Source organism: Embiotoca jacksoni, unplaced genomic scaffold (genome assembly GCF_022577435.1).
Source record: "Embiotoca jacksoni isolate LCO1_2020_lvr unplaced genomic scaffold, fEmbJac1.0.p SCAF_20, whole genome shotgun sequence".
Taxonomy (NCBI): Eukaryota; Metazoa; Chordata; class Actinopteri; family Embiotocidae; genus Embiotoca; species Embiotoca jacksoni.
The window spans coordinates 11435447-11454290 of NW_027185341.1; the positions used below are offsets into that span (position 1 = coordinate 11435447).

The 18844-nt window shown below is 39.2% G+C and overlaps 1 protein-coding gene across 1 annotated transcript; it reads left to right on the plus strand.

The window, feature by feature from the left end:
• Window positions 1–10451: 10451 nt before the first annotated feature.
• On the plus strand, window positions 10452–15496 carry LOC138202324 (transmembrane protein 238-like). The gene is made up of 2 exons (XM_069156255.1): window positions 10452–11071; window positions 15231–15496. The coding sequence occupies exon 1, from the start codon at window positions 10502–10504 to the stop codon at window positions 11060–11062; it is 561 nt and encodes a 186-aa protein (XP_069012356.1). The 5' UTR covers window positions 10452–10501; the 3' UTR covers window positions 11063–11071; window positions 15231–15496.
• The last annotated feature ends 3348 nt before the right edge of the window (window positions 15497–18844 follow it).

An 18844-nucleotide genomic window follows, 5' to 3' on the forward strand; every position in this document is an offset into this window, starting at 1 on the left:
GAAATTATTGCTTTAATTAGTCTCTTGTTGTAGGTTTTATTGACATAGATCCTGTCTAATCTGGCTGTCACACTGTCCCAACTGACTTTCACCCATGTGTACTGTTTAACTGAAGGATGCAGTTTTCTCCAAGCATCTGTGGGGTCATTTTCTGCAACCCCACTGGACAGAAGGGAGGCTGAAGGTTGATGAGGTTGTCCTGCATTTTATGTCCGCTGAGGCTTGTGTGTTGCAGTTCCAATCTCCTCCTACCACCAATCTTGAATTACTGTCAAACTGTTTCAGTATATTTTTTTAAACAGTTCCATTCAGTCAGCACCACAATTATGAGCGTAAATATGTAAAAAACATAACATAACATGATTGATGCTTCCCTGGTCTCTGAATGTGCTTGAACGTTTGTTAAGTGGAGGCGCTGTACAAACAAGACCGCTAAGGCTGGTGCCATGACTGAAGAGAAATCTTTCTCGTCCAGGTCATTCCCCATTCCACGTCATCCTCTACTGAGCCATGTGCCTCCTGTATGAAAAACAAACCTCCGTTCTTAGTTCTGCTCAGTTCACCCAACACTGCTCTCTTATCTCTATCCTCCCTCCGTTGATGTTGAAAGTTCCAATTCGTTGAACTGCTATTTTGACCAGGAAGAAAAAGAGTAGAGAAAAGACAGTAAAAGCGGAGCACAGTTAGTGCTTCACCCATGTTTTATTATTCCTTTAGAGGAGCCTTTCCCTGCTTTTCTTTCCTTTCTTTGGTCAGTATTTTTAAGGTGAAACCTCTTCTGTTTGCTCAGCTATTTGTAGCCAACTTGTTTTCTTATCTTTAGACCAGAATTAATGAATCTGTCTTTGTCATGAAAGAAATCGGTTATTTCGACCGACTGCCTGTCAAAAGTTTCATCCAGGAAGTAATTAATCTCCTATACAGAGCATGGTTGTTTGTCATCCTGCGACACAATATCAGAGAACTGTGACAGGGAGTCTCCTCCAACATTACCTCTTCATTTTCACCAGTTACCATGTTTAACCTACCTGCTGTTACACCTCAGCCTCAGCTGTCTCAGCATCACCTACGCCTCTTTCTGTCTGCCTACTGCCTTTATTTTCTTCAACAGTCTGTCCCTCAGTGTGTTCACAGCTCACCTCACTGTTCTCAGTTACTTTTTATTCAGTGGATGAGGCTGCAGGCTGCTGCTGACAGCAACGACAGCTCATCAGTGGCCTGCTGTTCACCGTTGGCCCACAGTTCACCAGCAGCCAGCCACTCGACGGTAGCACATGGACTGCTACTCGCAATCAGCTGATGACAGTGACTAGTGAAACTCTGTGAATTGTCGTTGATCGGGAAAAAAACGCTGAACGTTCAGTGCTAAGTGCAGAATAAACACTCATTACCTCATCAAGCTGCTGCTGTTCATTAAAAACAACTTTAAAAATACGCTTTACTAAGGAAAAAACGCTTTGGTGGACACGAGCTGTAGGTAGTTGCATCGGTGGCAGAATGTGTAACGATTTTGGCGCAAGCTGATTGGTTAATTTTAACCTGAGGTCTACGCTCAGTAGGATAGAACCACTGCAAACAAATCTCTGTTGAGGGTGGCGACACCAATATATTCACAGTGAAAATAAACAGCACAAACAGCAGTGAGAAGGCCACAAACAGATCATCTAACGCCAAGCCCAAAGGACTTCTCAGCCTGCTCAACAAAGGCTCAATAGCTACGCCTATGTCCTACCTGTTCACCGATGGAAAACAGAACCTCCTCTACAGCACTGTTGCTATCTGGTGGAACTATCCTAATCCCTAATTCAGAAAAATGTAGGTTATCAGAGCCCAATCTCATTCACAGGATGTCAAATAATACAAATTTGTCAATGCAGTTGGCATTAGAAAGGTACACACCATATGCCCTTTAGCAACTAAAAGATACATAGAGGGTACTTTATGTTTTATACACAAGGACGAGCCAGGTCTAAGAAGGTCATGTTATGAAGTAAAGATGGTTGAATTCAGACTAGAGAGAAGGTTGGGGTTGGGTGGATGGAACACACCCAGGCTTCCAGCCCTATTCCACCTGGCAGTGGCTCAGATCATCCTCCAGACAAGGGCTTCCTCACTATACCCGGCACCCTCCATAAATTCAAAGGAGCTTTCACTGTTAGGGCCCCATCCTCTGGAGCCCTCACCCCTCCAACAGATCAGCTGAGTCCAACTTGCCTTACCAGTAACAGAGCTGTGAATATTTTGTTTTTGTGTGTAATGTAAAGTATAGGCTATATGTTGATTATTTTTCTGTTTATTCTTTACAGTACTTTGTAAATTTGTTTTAAAAGTATAAATATTGAATAGAATTTTACTTACTCTCACCTGGGAGATGGGTGTTCCAGTCCGCTACAAAGCAAACGTCAACACGGATTCTGTATGTTACATACCTGACCTAATTTACATAAAATAACTTATTTTAACACAAGCCATGATTTTTTGCTAAGTAGTTTTATTGCCTGACCTTAACCAAGTAGTTTTGTTGCCCAAACCTACCCAAACAGCGACAGTGTTGCATTTAACCCAAAGCATATGTTCCTAACCCTAACCACTTGGTTTTCATTTTGTATACCTGCTGTAGGCGTCTATGTCGGAAACACAAATGGCTTTCATAAAACAGCATTTGACGCCCCAGGAATAACAACAGGTTGGTTACAAACCGAAAAATAAACATCTGACTCTACAGGTCTGCTTTATGTAGAGGCTCATCGCTTCTTTTAGCTCATTGTTTTGTTTTTATGGCTTCAACTTCACTGTTTTGGTTCAAACCACTTTGGGGCAGCGGAATGAGCTGTTAATGCCTTAAACACTTAGCAAATGGATGGCCTTTTTATGTATTCAGCAGGTGCTGAACAATAATAGCATTCACTGAAGTCTTGTCTCTGATCACTTTGCTAATGTGAGCCCACGTTCAGTTAGCTGTCCCACCATCATCGCCGGCTAGTTCTGATTTTGCCTATTCATTGTTCTATGTTGGACAGGTAATGTGTAGTGGGTTTATAGGCTCTGAGCAGCTTCCTGCTATGAGAAATGAGTGGGAGGAAGTGGAGACTGAGGCAGAAAACCAAAACAATGAGCTATAAGAGGCCAAAGGACTTATCACAGCTGATCCAAACTGCAGTGTGAAATCGTGATTTTCTACACACTACAAACAGCACCTTTCATGTGACATGTAGTCTTTTGATCAATTATTGATATAACATGTTGATTAATGCAGCTTTAAAACATTAACATACATTATACATTATGTAATGGCAAATTTGTCAGTAATATTATTCACATGCAGTTGAAGAAATGCCTAATTGTTCCACCACACAGGAGGTGCCAGGGGGAGGACCAGGAGAAAGTAACCTGTTACTGTTAAACTAGATTGCAGCATCACTGCATTGCAGTGTGTTAACTTTAACTTCTGGGACGCAGTTTGGGCCTGTGTGCACAGGTGCATTAAAGGGGGGTTGTGGGTGCATACATCTGTAAAGGCTTCTTCTTTTTCTTTCTTTTTTTTATCCTTTAGGGCATTTTTAGCCTTGCTCACAACTGAAGTTTTAAAGTGTTCATTTTGTTTTTTTTTGTTTTTTTTATTTGTGTACCTGCATGCATTTTCATGTGCAAATTTGACATCGTATGGGTTGGGATTATAGACATCAAACAATGAGACATTTGTATCACAGTAAACGACCTTACCACTCTTTACAACGCTCAAGGACAAATTTTGCTTTTCTTACTTTGGTACTCCTGGTTAATCAATGCAGTGTGTTTGTAATGTAGTGCTTCAGGCAGGTTCAGCTGTGTTCTAAAGGTAACTGGCGCCCTCTAGCAGCCAAATATATGCACACATACTTTTGAACTTGGTATGTGTTGATTATCATCAGTCACTGTAAGTATACACAGTTAAACACACAGCCTTATTTAGCAGGTTAAATTAAGATTTGGTTTTCTTCCTGCTGAGGTTCTCTCTCTCTCTCTGTCTCTCTCTCCCTCTCCCTCTCGCTCTCTCTCTCTCTCTCTCTCTCCCTCTCTCTCTCCCTCTCTCTCTCTCTCACTCTCCCTCTCGCTCTCTCTCGCTCTCTCTCTCTCCCTCTCTCTCTCTCTCTCTCTCTCTCTCTCTCTCTACTGGCTATGAGAAAGACACCACAATCATCTTCCATTTCATCCCAATTTTCTTGTAATTTTCTGCAGCAGATGCCTTGCATATGGCAAAGAAATCACTTTGAGCCATGAAGGACTTCACTGAAGGAAATCCATGTAATCTGCCGCATCTTCCCGTTAATCACGGGGGCTTAATAAGTCATGAAATCATTCATAGTGTGACGAGGTTGCAGTTTCAATGAGCCCGCTGCCCAGATGAATAACTAAAGTGTCAGGGGTTACTGAGCTGGGCTGCAGGGAGCTGCTAGGGACATTTTTTGTGCCATTCAAAGGGCCAGAATATTGCCACTTTAAAGGAATGTTGGAAATATTAGAATTACAAAACGATCACACACAGTAGAGCTGAAAAGAGGTCACATACAACCAAAGAATTTTCTATTACCCTTGGCTTGTGTGACATTTCAGACTGAAAGCATATTGTGAATAAATTCCCATCATTACACTTAATCACTTCATCAGCTAGAGATGTCTCTAAAGCCAAATGAAAGTGACTAACTTTTTTTGCTTCTAGGTCAATTCATTGCATGTTACCAGTAATTCACTCTGATACTAAAGGGTCACAATAATACGCCCCTCACCCATTTAGCACAATAATGGTGCTTCAAGATGTGAAATGAAAGCGAGCCTGGCTGTAAGTGAAACTACTACATACAGTGAAGGTTGTGTGTTTTGGTTTTCCCTGCTCGGGGTCAGTTCACCTTTTTTTTTTTATCCTATCCTCTACGCCTCTATACGTAGCTTCATAACACATGAAGCAAACATGTTGGTGTAGATTACACATCAGTGTTCAGAGGAGTCAAAATGACATAAACACTTCATTTCTACTTGACACAAACACACATCCGATGTGAGCTTGACATACTTTTCGTTGAGATGAATCAACAAGTCTTGATTTTTGAGTTTATTGTGCTAAGAATAGACATAGTGTAATTTCTTCAATTTAAATTACATATAGTGCAGCTAACACATATTTTGCTCAAAATGTTTGGGTTGTTTTGCTCATTTTCTTACTCCATAAAAGAAATAATTTGTGTTCACTATACATAAAAATGTTAGGGGTTGTGTTGAACACAAAATGTGTTCTTCACTAGACCATATAATTCAATAAACATGAAAGCTACATTAAAAAAAAATTCTGTCAGCTTTACTCAAAATTGTCAAGTCATTGTGCTGGATTGAACTTAAAGTTCTGTGTACAAGCGGTTTTCAATCAACTTTAGAGTGAGCTGGGATTTACATTGCACTGTGGACTCTGAAGCCATGTCCTTCTGGGGGAACTTAAAAATGTACCACTTTTTAATTCAACACATTTTAGCTGAGTCCTTCTGGCTAAAGTTAAGTGTGTCTACTTCCAGGCAGAGAGGATTCTGGATTGCACCAAAATTTTATTCCTGGCAGCATTTAGACCTTCAGGTTAGGAAATAAAAAGTTAATATGGTATTTATATGTCTGGTATTTGTAATTTTCAGTTCCCACATCCTAATATAGACTGTGAATCTGTGTTATTTGGATTTGAAATAAAGACAAAAAAGGCAAAAGCAACCCTCTCAAAGTGCTTTACTATTAGCCTCTCATTCACACACACTCACACAGCAACGGCAACAGTGCTCACCTGCGATCAGGAACAACTTTAGGTTCAGTATCTTTCCGAAGGACACTTCATCATGTGGACAGGGGAATTCAACCACCAACCTTACAATTAGAGGGCAACTCGCTCCACCATCTGAGCCGCAGCCACCCCAGTATACTCTGTCTGTTGTGTTTGGAATACACCAGCTTTAATAATTCTATTTAGTAGAAAACTTCCACAACAATCAGGCGATGAGGATGGGATGTTTATCTTGAGTTTTCCCTGATCTACAATAACAATTTGTAATAAATCAGAGAGTACTGTAGTCCAAACCTCTCCCATAAGACATCATAAATGAACTGAGGGGATGGAAGGATGGTCACCTGATGCAAATTAGACCACATGCTTTTTGATACAGCATCCTGATGAAAAAAGAACTCGAACAGAGAGGTGAGAAAACTATTTTTAGGGTAGACCTCAGTAAATGTAGATTATTAGGGATGTGCAAAATAATTAGTAAAAAAAAAAAAAAAAAAAAACATGGGCACTGGGCTCAAGAACAGTTAAAATTTTGGTTTCCCAGAAAATGGCAGTTTTAGTTTAATCAACTGGAAAAACAAATCTATGGTTGAAAGATGTATTTACGGTGCACAGTGGACTGACAACAAGTGGAGACTGTCTTGGTGAAGGATTGTTGCCTTAAATCCTGAAAGATGTACTGAAAAATTGCATCCATATCGATACAGGGTATCATGTTACTCATGCCAGACATGTTGAATTGGTGGACAGACAAAATAAAGAAAACAACAGTAAGAAAAAGCAGCAGCTGGAAGAATGCAAAAGTCACATCGTAAGGCATTTGAACAGGGGCAGACAAAGAGGCCATGGACGTGGCAGAGCACAAGGAAGGAGGAGAGGAGAACTCAGAGAACCTCAGGAAGGATGTTTTCAATGTGGCTTACTGCAACACAAGGGTAAACACTATCCAAAACAAAAGAAAGACAGAGGCCATTGATGTTAGAGCCTGAGACCAGAGGAAGTGAGAGTCACAGCCCAGAGGTGGACCTAGAGGGGATCAAAGGGAGGCTAGAAATAGACAGGCAGTGAAGAAATTGAGGAAAACATTAATGATAATGACAAGAAAGATGATTTAGACCCAATAAACAAGGCTGAAATGTTGAAAACAATTTGTTCCCCAATGGAGTTACCTGTGGTAAAACCAAGATTCCATGCAGGCCTGCACTGCACAGTCTGAATGAGAATAGGGAAACATCTGTATTATCTGGTATAAATGTATTTTGGGCAGGTGGTTACAGTGCATTGTCTTTTCAGAGAAGTCAGAAGATTTCTAAATTCCTTTATCCACATGTCTGGTTAAACCACAGAGTTGGCAGTGGAGGGTTGCTGGTTCATGGGTGACACACTGCAATGATTTACATGAGTGGGTGTCAGAGGGAGAAGTAGTGCATTGCACAGGAATGAATCTGTATTAGATGCCCTTTTACTGCACCTTTGTGCGAATGCATGCCGTGCATCTGCGTCCACAAAGAAATAGCATATTACACAATCGTTAATGCTGCGTAATGATCATAGGTTAAAGAGTGGCCACAAGAATTATGAAAAATGCTGTCACTCCTAAATAATCTGACTATTGACCATGTCAACCCCAGTATCCACGGAAGGTGTTATTGTGTCGAGACAGCCACTGCCGGACTCCCATCTTTCCAGTAAGGGAAGCTCCACAGGAGGGACAGCCAGTACATCTGGGTTCTCCATTCTGGTTCGCTTTCACCTTTAAGGAAAAAACTTGACTTAGTTCAGGGTTCTCCAACAGTACTGTGAAAATCCAGCAGTGTTTCCAGCAGCTCTATGAAAATCAAGAGGGCTTTCTACCACCATGCACATTGCACATTGATACAGTATGTTGATGATTTATTACTGTGTTCTAATAATGAACAGGCTCATACAGCAGTACATGGTCATAAATCTAGTTTATCAAAATAATAATGAAAGAGTGAAAAGCATTCCTCAGTCTATTTTTTTTATTTTTTTTTAAATGGAAAGCAATTGTCAGATAAACAGATTATAGCCATTTTAAGAATTCCAAAACGTATCAATAACAAATAAATAAAAGCATTTTGGGATTAACAGGTTACTAAAGACGGTGGATCCCTGATTATGTAGCACAGTCTCTGCAGAGCATGACCATGGACTAACTGAACAATGAATAGTGAAACTGTGAAACTCTGATGTTTATTTTGCCAGTGAGATCTGACTGGACAGCAGTCTTAATACGTAGGTCATTTTTCAGTCTCTGAACCTTGGCTGAGAGGTTTCCAGGATCCAATTAAAGCAGTACTGTTTGGAATATCTCAAAAAAAAGAGCTGAGATTCTTGGGTACCTCAGATCCAAAGTGTAGGTCAGTCCCCGAAAACAGCAGCAGGCTCTTCAGTCACGATCCTGAATCAGTAGGTTCAGCACCCTATATATCCTCATCACCTGCTCTGCCAGCTCATCTTGTGGATTGACAGCTGGATCAGCAGCAGCCTGCAGACATTGTAAAGATAACAGGTTAGAGTTTTCCACACAGACAAGTATGAATAACCATAAAACACTGGAACCTCATCAATATAACTTTTTACATTGAAAAACCTGTCTGACTAAAGCATGGATAAATTAGACTTTAATGGCAGATAGAATGTAATATCAGTAGAGGTATTTGTTAACAGCTGTGACAGCAGCTCAACTCCTGACAGATTTACTTTTACCAATGTGATTACTACAACTACTTTTTATATTAAGTTGCAATCAACCCAACATCAAAATTATATCCATAAAACATACCAACCTATAGACAGTAGGTCATGCAGATGTTTTTTAAACACTAAGCTCCATGTGTTTTTTGACAAACATGGCGTCTTGTACTTTCTGATAGAACACATCTCCATTCACGAGTCAGCTGTCGGGGCCGAGATGTTGGACTTGACTGACTTGTTTAGTGCAAGGCATGATTTGTTTTGATTATTTATGATTCTAAAACTTTAGAACTCAGAAGTACAAACAAAATCTTACAAACTGATCAAATGAGAGTACTTCCGAAACACATCGGTTTTCCTCTGACTGGATGACAGCTTGGACCGACGTTCATGTTCATGTTCATGTTCATAGAAGAGGCGACTTTGTTGAAGTTGTATTTGAAATAAGATTTGAGTCAAAATTTATGCTTTTGGAAAGTCTTCAGTATCCATAGAGCCTTGGATTACACATGATGAGTGTGAATACACATTCTAAAGTGACTTGGCAAGATTGAAAGAGAGACCGCTAAGAAAGAAAAAGGAGGGCAGAGGATGAATAGTATGAGATGTTGCAAGTGATTAGGACATTATTGAATGATTCATTAATATAAATTAGTGATGGTATTTTAATTACACAGAAGGTAGAAACTGTGAATGAGACTGGCGGCATTTTAAATAAGGGCAGGACTGCAAAATGTCAGTAAAAGTCAACTACTCATCTGTGCCTGATTCTCCTGTGTCCTTTTTCATAAAGCCACAAATGTGCAGAGCTTAAACTGCCATCCCATGAAATGCCACCTAAAAACAAAAAGAATATTAACATATTTACCAGTTAGTTGACTATCTTAGTTTGTGCTTCTATATCATTTTGGGACAGCAAATTTTATCCACTAATATGTCAAAAATTATATTTCCTGCCAACTATGATTATGAGAAAAGAGAATTTCAAGTAATGCAAAATTGCATTTAAACATCGAAATTCAAATGATTTTAATCATTTTGAGTTGTTATATTCACAAACTCAATGCTTGATCTGATTTTGGCTCGAGGGGAAAGGTCCGGTGCTCTCCCAATATTGATAAGGTTCTTCCTTTAAGAGTTATGGATGTACACAACAAATTTAAAACAGTCAATATTTATTGCCGTTGGTGCATTCACAGCTCAGATCTGCAATGGTGGCAGAAAACACATAACCAAATGCTTAACATCTGTAAACCCATTTCTCAGGGATATCATTTGTTTGCGTTATCAGGACCCAAGACATTTCTAAGATCTTTGACCCGCCCGAGAATCGAGAATTTCTCTTGTGTGAGTTTGATCTCTGGTCGCTTTAGGGTGTGGTCCAGCCAGCCAGTTTTCCTATTTACAAAAAAAACCAATTGAGGCATTTTATTCTTTATTGTATTAATACAATTAATAGAGTGATGTCATTTTTGTACACTCCAAAAAAGCCAATTCATTAAAAAAAATTGTCAAAACTGAGGAGAAACTGATTTAATAGGCAATAGATGGATTTTATTTGAAACATTTTTATTTCATATTTACTAAGGCTACTCAGGCTAATTACTACTAAACTAAAGACCCAAATTCATTAAATATTTCACCTAACAGGCTACATTGTTTTGAATCTAAATGACCACAGAATCATGTTTGTGTAATGCTTCACCTGAGATATGCATTCCCATTGTGTCTTCCCACCATCTAAACCTGAGACTATTTTCAAATGAATAAACCATATCTGCCCCATTCTGCAGAAATTAGTTTCCAAACGGTCAGAAAATGAAAGTGTATTTAAAGGCAGCATGCCGCCTCTGGGAGCACGCTTCAATACAATGACGTCAATAAGGGCGGGGCCTTCGCGCAAGTGAACACCTTACAGGTGTAAGGTAGAGGAAATGTGAAAAACAAGTTAAGTGCCGTTACTCGGGCTCCAGTCTCTGCTCCGGTATGGCCCATAGCTGCGTGGGGAAGTGTGCACCGTTATTCTTCGTGGCAGTTGTTTTTGACGCCGTTGGTCTGGTGATTCTTTTGGTCGGGATTTTTGGCAACCTGAACGTGGACGGCCGCTTCTATGGGGATTTCCTCATCTACACGGGCTCGCTTATTATTTTCGTCAGCTTGGCGTGGTGGGTGCTGTGGTACATGGCGAACGTGCAGCTCTACGCGGAGGACAAGACGAGCTCCCTGGACATCAACTTTACGCACTGGGCCAGGAAGCTGTCCGAGAGGCTCTCCAAAAATGGCATGAAGCCTCTAGAAGCACCTGAGGAGAAGAAGATGAGCAGGGGGAATTGGAAGGAGATGAACGGGACTGTGCGTGTCGCTTCGACTTGTCGGATTACGTGGGAAGGCGGCAGCGGCGGCGGCGCAGTCTTTTCGGGTCACGACAACAGAGAGTTTGATGAAGGGAAGGAGTGCGCATCTGGTGCTAACAAAACGGTGGAGTTGGGGGTGCTGAAGAGCTCGGACATGGTGCTGCAGGATAATAAAGCAGAGAGGCTTCTCTGACAGGAGACGGTATGTATTTCATTTTCCTCCTCCTCCTTCTCAGTTTACCGGGGGCCATCTCAACACCCTCTCTGCCTGGATTGTATTGTTGTAACATGGCAGAGTGCCGCTGAGACTTTTAAAACCTACCACCACCCTATAATCACCGAATCTTTGACCTATTATATTCTCTGAAAGTTAAAACAAGGCTCTAAAAAGTGTACGAGCCTCTGGAAGTCTTTGGAACCAACAAACAATCATAATTGAAAATCATAAATATTCAACATGTTGCCCCGCTGTCACCCTTTCTGTCAGTCTGCTGTTGTTTTGCTTGTCATTAGTTGCTCACTGCCACAGCTGTAAATCACTGTTGGTATCTTCATTGTGTACCACTTTGGCACGGCAGCCCTCCCTCTGCTCTCACCCCAGTCATAATAATAAAAAGTATCACATTCATCACAGATCAGATGGAACCCACAGTGAAGTAGATCTTGAGGAATGGGCACCCTTACACTAATGCTGCACCTCCCAACCCCTCCACCCCCCAAGGACCCCGCCTGGCACTCCGCTCATAAATATCTTTAAAAATATTTGTTTTCTTTCCCTGGCTGCTGTGAAAAGATCTTCAGTGGCCCGTGGCAGCTTTTAATTAATGAGCCTGACCATTTCTGCTCACCTTCACAGTTCTGCATTACTTTAGCCGTCAGTTTGCTTGTAACTGGGTGGCAAGCTAGACACCCTTTGGGCTTAGAGGTGCGATTGCATTTTAATGGATCTCAGCTATATATACAAGTCTGGTTCATGCCGACTCCATCCATCCACTAGTTCTAGTTCCAGGTAGTTAACTCGAATGGGCCAGAGTCTGATTACCATATTATGTAACCTGGAGGTCTTGACATATGGAATTGTTTGAAATGGTGCGGTCAGAACAGCCAACAGCATGCTGAACAATGTATGTGTGCTGTAACCTAAGTGTGTTAAATGTAAGACAAGGTTCACTGAGAGACAGAGGTTGTGTCGTTTCTGTGAAGTCAGCACTCCGAACACTGAGTGTTAACTCTAAATTAATAAATATCTTTTACTTTTGACAATTTAGGCCACAAATTCAAACATAACAATGAAGTTCAGGGTTTATTCACTAGAATATATCAGTGTGGAAAAAGTTTTGAAACCACCAGAAGAAGTAGTGAATAATATGAGAAAATATTGAAATGATTATTTGCTGCATCCTACATGCAGTTCAAATATTTTTAAAAGAATATAATGTTTTTGCAGGTACTACAACACAGACAACTTTCAACAGTAAAATGCCCGCCTTATTGTGTCTTGGTAATGAAGAAATGTTAACCACATATACATTTTAAAGGAAACAATACTTTTTTTTTGTCGCTTTTCCCGTGACCATCACTAGATTTTCAAAATGTATCATTTATAAGTATCTTGAATTGAATGTGACTCAGCTAATTGTTCACAGGTTCTTTCAGTTAAAAAAAACTGAAACTACAGGTGGGTGGGGTTAGACTGCAGAAATGACAACTCAGTGTTTCTGAATTACTGGCACCAGCCCTGAAGGATTTTATCAGTGTACATTTCTCCAGTGCACACAGGCCCCCACCTAAGGACAACATTGCTATTGTAGCCGCCACTTGACTCTCTGTATATTGAGTCATAAAGTGAGATGTTTATCTGCCAGATTAGACTGTAATTTATGTGAATTGCAGTTGTTGAAATGGTAAAATACTGTTCATTGAGACCTTTACCAATCCTTTTCCCGAAGTTACAGATCTGACTTTCCAACGTCCCTTGAAGTTCAGTTGAGAGTGTTCAATTGAACAAGGATTTCACAACATGCAGTAAATGATGCCTTAATGGTTGTGTAACATGGAGACAGATTAGGATTTATATCCATAAATGATTGCCATGTTCAATGGATAACTTCACGTTTTAGTGCCGTTTTGTGACAAAAGAGTTCAGCATTTTGGAAAATGTAGTTATTTATTTTCATTGTGAAAGTAAGATGAGAATATGTTCACAATGTATCTGAAACAAATAAGATATTAGCCTAGTTTAGCATAAATACATTAAACGGGGAGAAATAGCTTGTTAGCCTGACTGTCTTCAAAGAATTATGCTTACCAGAATCTGTGATGACAATTTCTGGTATTACGTTAAGGTGTAGAAAACATCTCTGTCACCAACCACATTTTTTTTTCATTGAGAAAAACTTATTTCAATATAACAACATATTACATACAAATCTTGTTTGTGTATTTCTGTTCATGTAAAATTTCAACAAATGAGACTATGTGCTTGTCAGGACATTTATAAACTTTGCACAAAGTCAATCTAGTAGTTTCCCTGTGCTTTCAGTCTAAATACTAAGTTTGACTCAACATGTCATCGCTCTGTCTTTAACACATAGACATACAATTCATATTGATCTTTTAATGTCACTCTTGGAAAGAAAGGCAATAAGTGTAGTTCCCAAAATTATTTGAATTCATCTTGTACTCTGTTCAGGTATCTGTCCAGTGCTCCATTGGCTCATGTGAATTTAATGGTTAAAACAGAAACCAGAGTACCCAGAGAGAACCCACGCAGGCACATGGAGAACATGCAAACTCCGCACAGAAAGGGCCAGACCCGGATTTGAACCCTGAACCTTTTTGCTGTGAGGCGACAATGCTAACCACTACACCACTGTGCTGTGCTTAATTAATACACTATATTTTAATGTCATAATATTTAAAAGTTTGTCAGGATTTTAGGTTTTCAAGCCCAATTACAGGGTGATGTACCCAGAGACTGCATCTTTGGGTCACAATATTACAATAGTTATTATTTACAGCAATTTACTGAAAGAGTATAGTTCTTTCTCAAATGTTTTAGTTGCTGATTTATCAATTAGTTTATTAATTCATAAATTATTCAAGCTAAAATGTCAACTATTCCCTTGTTGCAGCTTCTAAATTGAATTTCCTACTTTCCTTTTTCTTGTGTGATAAACTAAAAAAGGAGTGTGCACAATAATGTTAGATCAAATTAAAACAAAGCGCAACAGTTGAAACTGTAAAGATGACATAAAATGAGTTTCTTTTTGCACATTTGAACTAATTGATTCAAAGAAGCGAACTCTGGTTCAATGGTTTCAAATCCTTAAACAAACATTCCACTGAAATATGAGAACAAGAGTTGGTAACAAATCTATTTGTGCGGAAAGCGTGTGCAACAACACCATAACACTCTTGATTATATTCTATTCTTTCTTTGCTTCTTATACTTTAACAATATTGTGTGAGTATATTTTCAACAACTTTTAAAGATTATATTTGCCAAACATCCTGAGATTAACTTGACTAATGTGCATGCCTGCCTTAATTACAAACTACAATTCATAATCAGGACCTCACCTGAAACACTGATGCACCTGTTCTCTCATCAGCCTGCTGCTGTTTCCTGCATTCAAAATCATTTCTTAATAGTGACACTTTTATGGTATTTGTAGACTTAAATTGAACATAGAATTAGATTGATCTACCCATTTCATGTTTTCAACTTTATGTGAGCTCCTGCTAGTACCCAGACTGTCAGCCTACAGATGACAGAAGTCAGGGGTTTAGCTTGCAAGTTAACTATCAGTTGACATTATTTTCCACAGTGGAATATTAGGTGGCAGATTTTCATTTTAAATCAGAAGGCTGGTTAGTTTACCACCTGTTACACTCTGACTGATGAGAAAGCTCTTGATGTCCCTTCTGTTTGTTGGTGGTGGCATGATAAGTTCAAAATGTGTTGACCTGTTCAAAAGCACGTTATGTCCACTGTGCAGTGGTGGAAAGGGAGTAAGTCATCTGAAATACAAAATTATCGCCTTAAGGTATGGCCCTTAGATAGCCTCGCCCCTGTCAGCCAATCAAACGCTGCCATGCCTAAATTGGTTGTCCTGGAGATGTAGAATCTGGGAGGACATGTCAGAATTTTTTTGACTTCCCTTGAAAGATAATGTGAACGAGTTTGCTCAAATAACGACAGTAGGGACAATCTTCTCTTGTTCATGTCCAAAGTATCTCTTACAATTCAGTTTTTCCTGCCTTCACATTGATGTTCATTGTTACTTTTATCAAATCTTTTAACATGTCCAATGAATAAATAAAAATAAAACCCTTTTTTCTTCTCTTCTTTTTTCCAGGTGATGTTTGGCTCTCCTGAGGTTTCAAAGGACGGACTTTTTTGCTGCTTTCCAAAACAGACTGAAAATCTGGAGCTTATGAACTAAAGACACTTTTTTATATATATATAATAGTGAGGACAAATTCTTCATCAGGGAAAAGCCCTCCATCCACAGAAGGCAAAACGGGCTGTGCACAGAGAAAGAAAATGTCTTCAACTTGTACATAGCAAATTTCTGTTTTTATATGCTGATTTTATGACAGATGTAAATAATTTTGGGGGGAAATAAAGTTTACATATAATTGAATGTAGTCGTTGCTTGACTCTCTTTTATGCTGTCTGATGCCAGGTAACAACACAGTAATACCAAATGCAGTGAGTAAAGCAAAGGGGGTAGATTTTCCATGTCTCCGTGACTAGTTTCCACCTTGTTTATTATCTTTTCTACGCCACACAGGAAGCTTTTTCTCATCACATTTTTTTATGCTATCTTTCGAACAGTACCCTCGGAGTTCTCCACCTATTTTATTTGAAATCAGGCAAAAATATGTTTAGGGACAAAACATGTGGCCTGTATATTTCTAGCTTTTCCAAACCCACCTGGGCCTGAGATAATGCTGTCAACGGTGGAATGAAATATGTTTATGAAATGAAGCCACATTCAGCAGTAGAGCTGGAAAATCTCTTTGTCATGATTAAGTAAACATTTCTCCTCCGTCAGACGGTGTCATGAGAAAAAATGCGAGATGTAGATACAGAAAGGAATGTGACCCGAGTGTTTAAGCTCTTCCTTCTCATCAGTTTTACTGCAGACTCATCGGCGACACAGACAAAGGAAGAAGCATTACTTCTGAATATACCTCACGCCTATCATTTTTCACGTCTAACATAAACTGGCAAAGTCGTGAAAAATTTTGCCTGAACTCTAAATTAGTTGCGCTCTCTTGTCATGGATTATAGCACTTATCTCGGTCGCTGCATGCTTTTCTTATTCATTGCCGTCCTCCTGGCTACAATAGGCTTCATCGTCTTCTTAGTTGGGGTCGCCGCACCCCTCAGCTTCTGGGATTTCTTTGTCTTCACTGGACCAATCCTCATGTTCATCAGCCTGGTGTTCTGGGTCTTCTGGTATGTGGGAAACCTTGAGGTGCCAATGGAGGAGTCACTCCCCTAATGACATTCTTCATTTTGCCTGTTCATTTGGAGCACAAAGAAGTTTTTAGTCAATCCCCATTGAAAAAGGAACCAAAGTGAAAGCTACAGGTGCATTATTAAAGCATTATACAATCCAAATAAATCATGGATTGTAAGATTTTAATTTGATAAAGTTCTGTTCTTTTCTCTGTAGGGGTGAAAATGCTTCTACTCGATCTCATCTGTGGATATTTGTACACTTCCTTCACCAACCTAAAAAGATGGAACTTCACTGTGACAGAATAAAACATGGAACTTTGATATAAAAGGACATCTGAATGCTGAAGTCCGATTCAAGAGCTGGTTTATAAACTGGGAGCAGCAGACAGAGTGGCAGTTTGAGGGAACTAAAGTTAGTATGATTGTGTATTTAAAACTGTGATTCATGGCAATAATAAACTGTAATAGTCAAATTGATCATTGAAGTTCTTTTGAATCTCTTTGTGGTCATTTTGCTTCTTTTTGTAGTTATTTTACTTCTCTATTAAGTCATTATAAATCTCTTTGCAGTTGTTTTACTTCTCTTGTGAATTTTTGTGTGGTAGTTTTGTTTCTTTTTGGAATTGTTTTGCTTTTTTGTAGTTGCTTTGTTTCTCTTTGTTGTCATTTCACTTTTCTGCAGTCGTTTTGAATCTTTTGATTTGTGTCTTTGTGGCTGATGTCTCAAGACTTTTTCTGTTATTGTGTTTTAATGCTTTTTTTTTGTTTGTTTTGCTTTCATTTGAAGTCATTTTGAATTTCTTTGTGGTACATATTAATAGTATAACAATGTTATTTTGCTTATTGCTGTGCTTGTCTTCGTAGTTGTCTCTTTGTTGTTGTTTTGCAACTCTGTAGTTGTTTTGCTTCACTTTGAAATCATTTTGAAACTATTTGAGTTTGTTTTGCTTTTCTTGGTATTTGTTTTTCTTCTCTTTGTATTCTTTGTATTTCTTTATGGTTATTTCGATCTCTCTGTGGTCATTTTGCTTCTCTTTTGGGTTATCGCTCCCTGTAGACTTTTTGTCTCATTGTAGTTTAACATATTTATGTATGTATGCATTTTGTTTGAATCAAATTTTATCAAATTATTTCCATATTGAACATTTAACCAGTGCTTCAGTTTGGCCTCAAAATCCAAACCCCTTGTCTTCTATTTGTACATTTGTACTTCATTTACATCATGTCATTGTGTTTCTTTTTTACAAGTTTCCTTCTGAGGTTGTTACTCGTGATCAGTGTCTACGGTGATTTTCTTGTTAAGAAATCTGAGTATTGGTCGCTCAACCCATTCAGCAGAAACCAGTCAAACAGGGTTGGTTAGTTACCGGGGCAGGGAGTGCTCTCGTTTTACAAAAATGTTAGTGTGTGAGAGGAGAAAAGGAAGAAAACATTTCCTTTCTACCATAAATCATTACAATTGAAATACTATATGCTGGAATAAAACATTTAGAAGATGATTGTACAGAGTTGTTTATAGTGATGTTTACTTTGATATCATATTTACCTCACATAATCACATCATATTTACAGTGCAGCTGATATCTACTGTAAACTTAACACCACAACAATCCTGAGTCTTAACAACACAAAAAAAAGAGCTTAAACAACAAAATGAGACATGGGAAAAAAGTAAAGCACCCATTTTCTGATTTAAAAATGTAGTTACAGTTGCCTCATAAAAGTCCTTGCACAATCTATATTTATTCTGCTCTTCACTATCTCTTTAGAAAAGCTGCTATGTTTTCAAAGCGCTTGACCATACAGCCATTTAGCCTCACACAAAGGGAATATTCTGAAATGTGTCAGCTGTGCATTACTAATTCACAACTTCACCCTCACCGCTCAAACAACTCCAGGAGAATTTACTTTGAGCTGGTTGACATGTGATTCTAAGGTGTCACAATCCCACTGTCTGTCTCTGGGAGATCATGTTCCACCTCACACCTAACGCGTCCTTTCATTACTGCTACACAATGCACGTCTAGCACACATTCGCAAAACACCAACACGCCCGGCCTGGGTCAAGTGAACATGACACTGTTTGACTCAGAGCCATGGTGAGAAAGACGACGGGTATTAAGTCCCTGCAAAGCCTGTCGGTCTGGTGTTTGGTTGGTGGTAATCCTGCCAGCACTTCACACTGCAGCAGCACTGTAATGCTACAAATAGCAAAATCAAAATGTGATGGAGTTGACAGGAGAGGCCAGCCGTGTAAACTTATTCAAGTACTACACTACAAGATGACACGATGACAACTTTACTTGAACACTCACAGTTTTTGTTGCATCATATTATTTACAAAAGTACAGATACAGATTTTTCAGGTTTACCAGGTAAATAGTGGCTCATGTTATGACAAAAACTAATTTATATTTTGGAGAAACTTCGGCCAATATGACGGGAAAATACACAAACAACAAACAGTGTTCTCTTGCATCCCTCCATTTATCAATATTT

Bases quoted from the DNA above. Each gene is read 5' to 3' on its own strand.
- LOC138202324 (XM_069156255.1), top strand. From the start codon at position 10,502: ATGGCCCATAGCTGCGTGGGGAAGTGTGCACCGTTATTCTTCGTGGCA.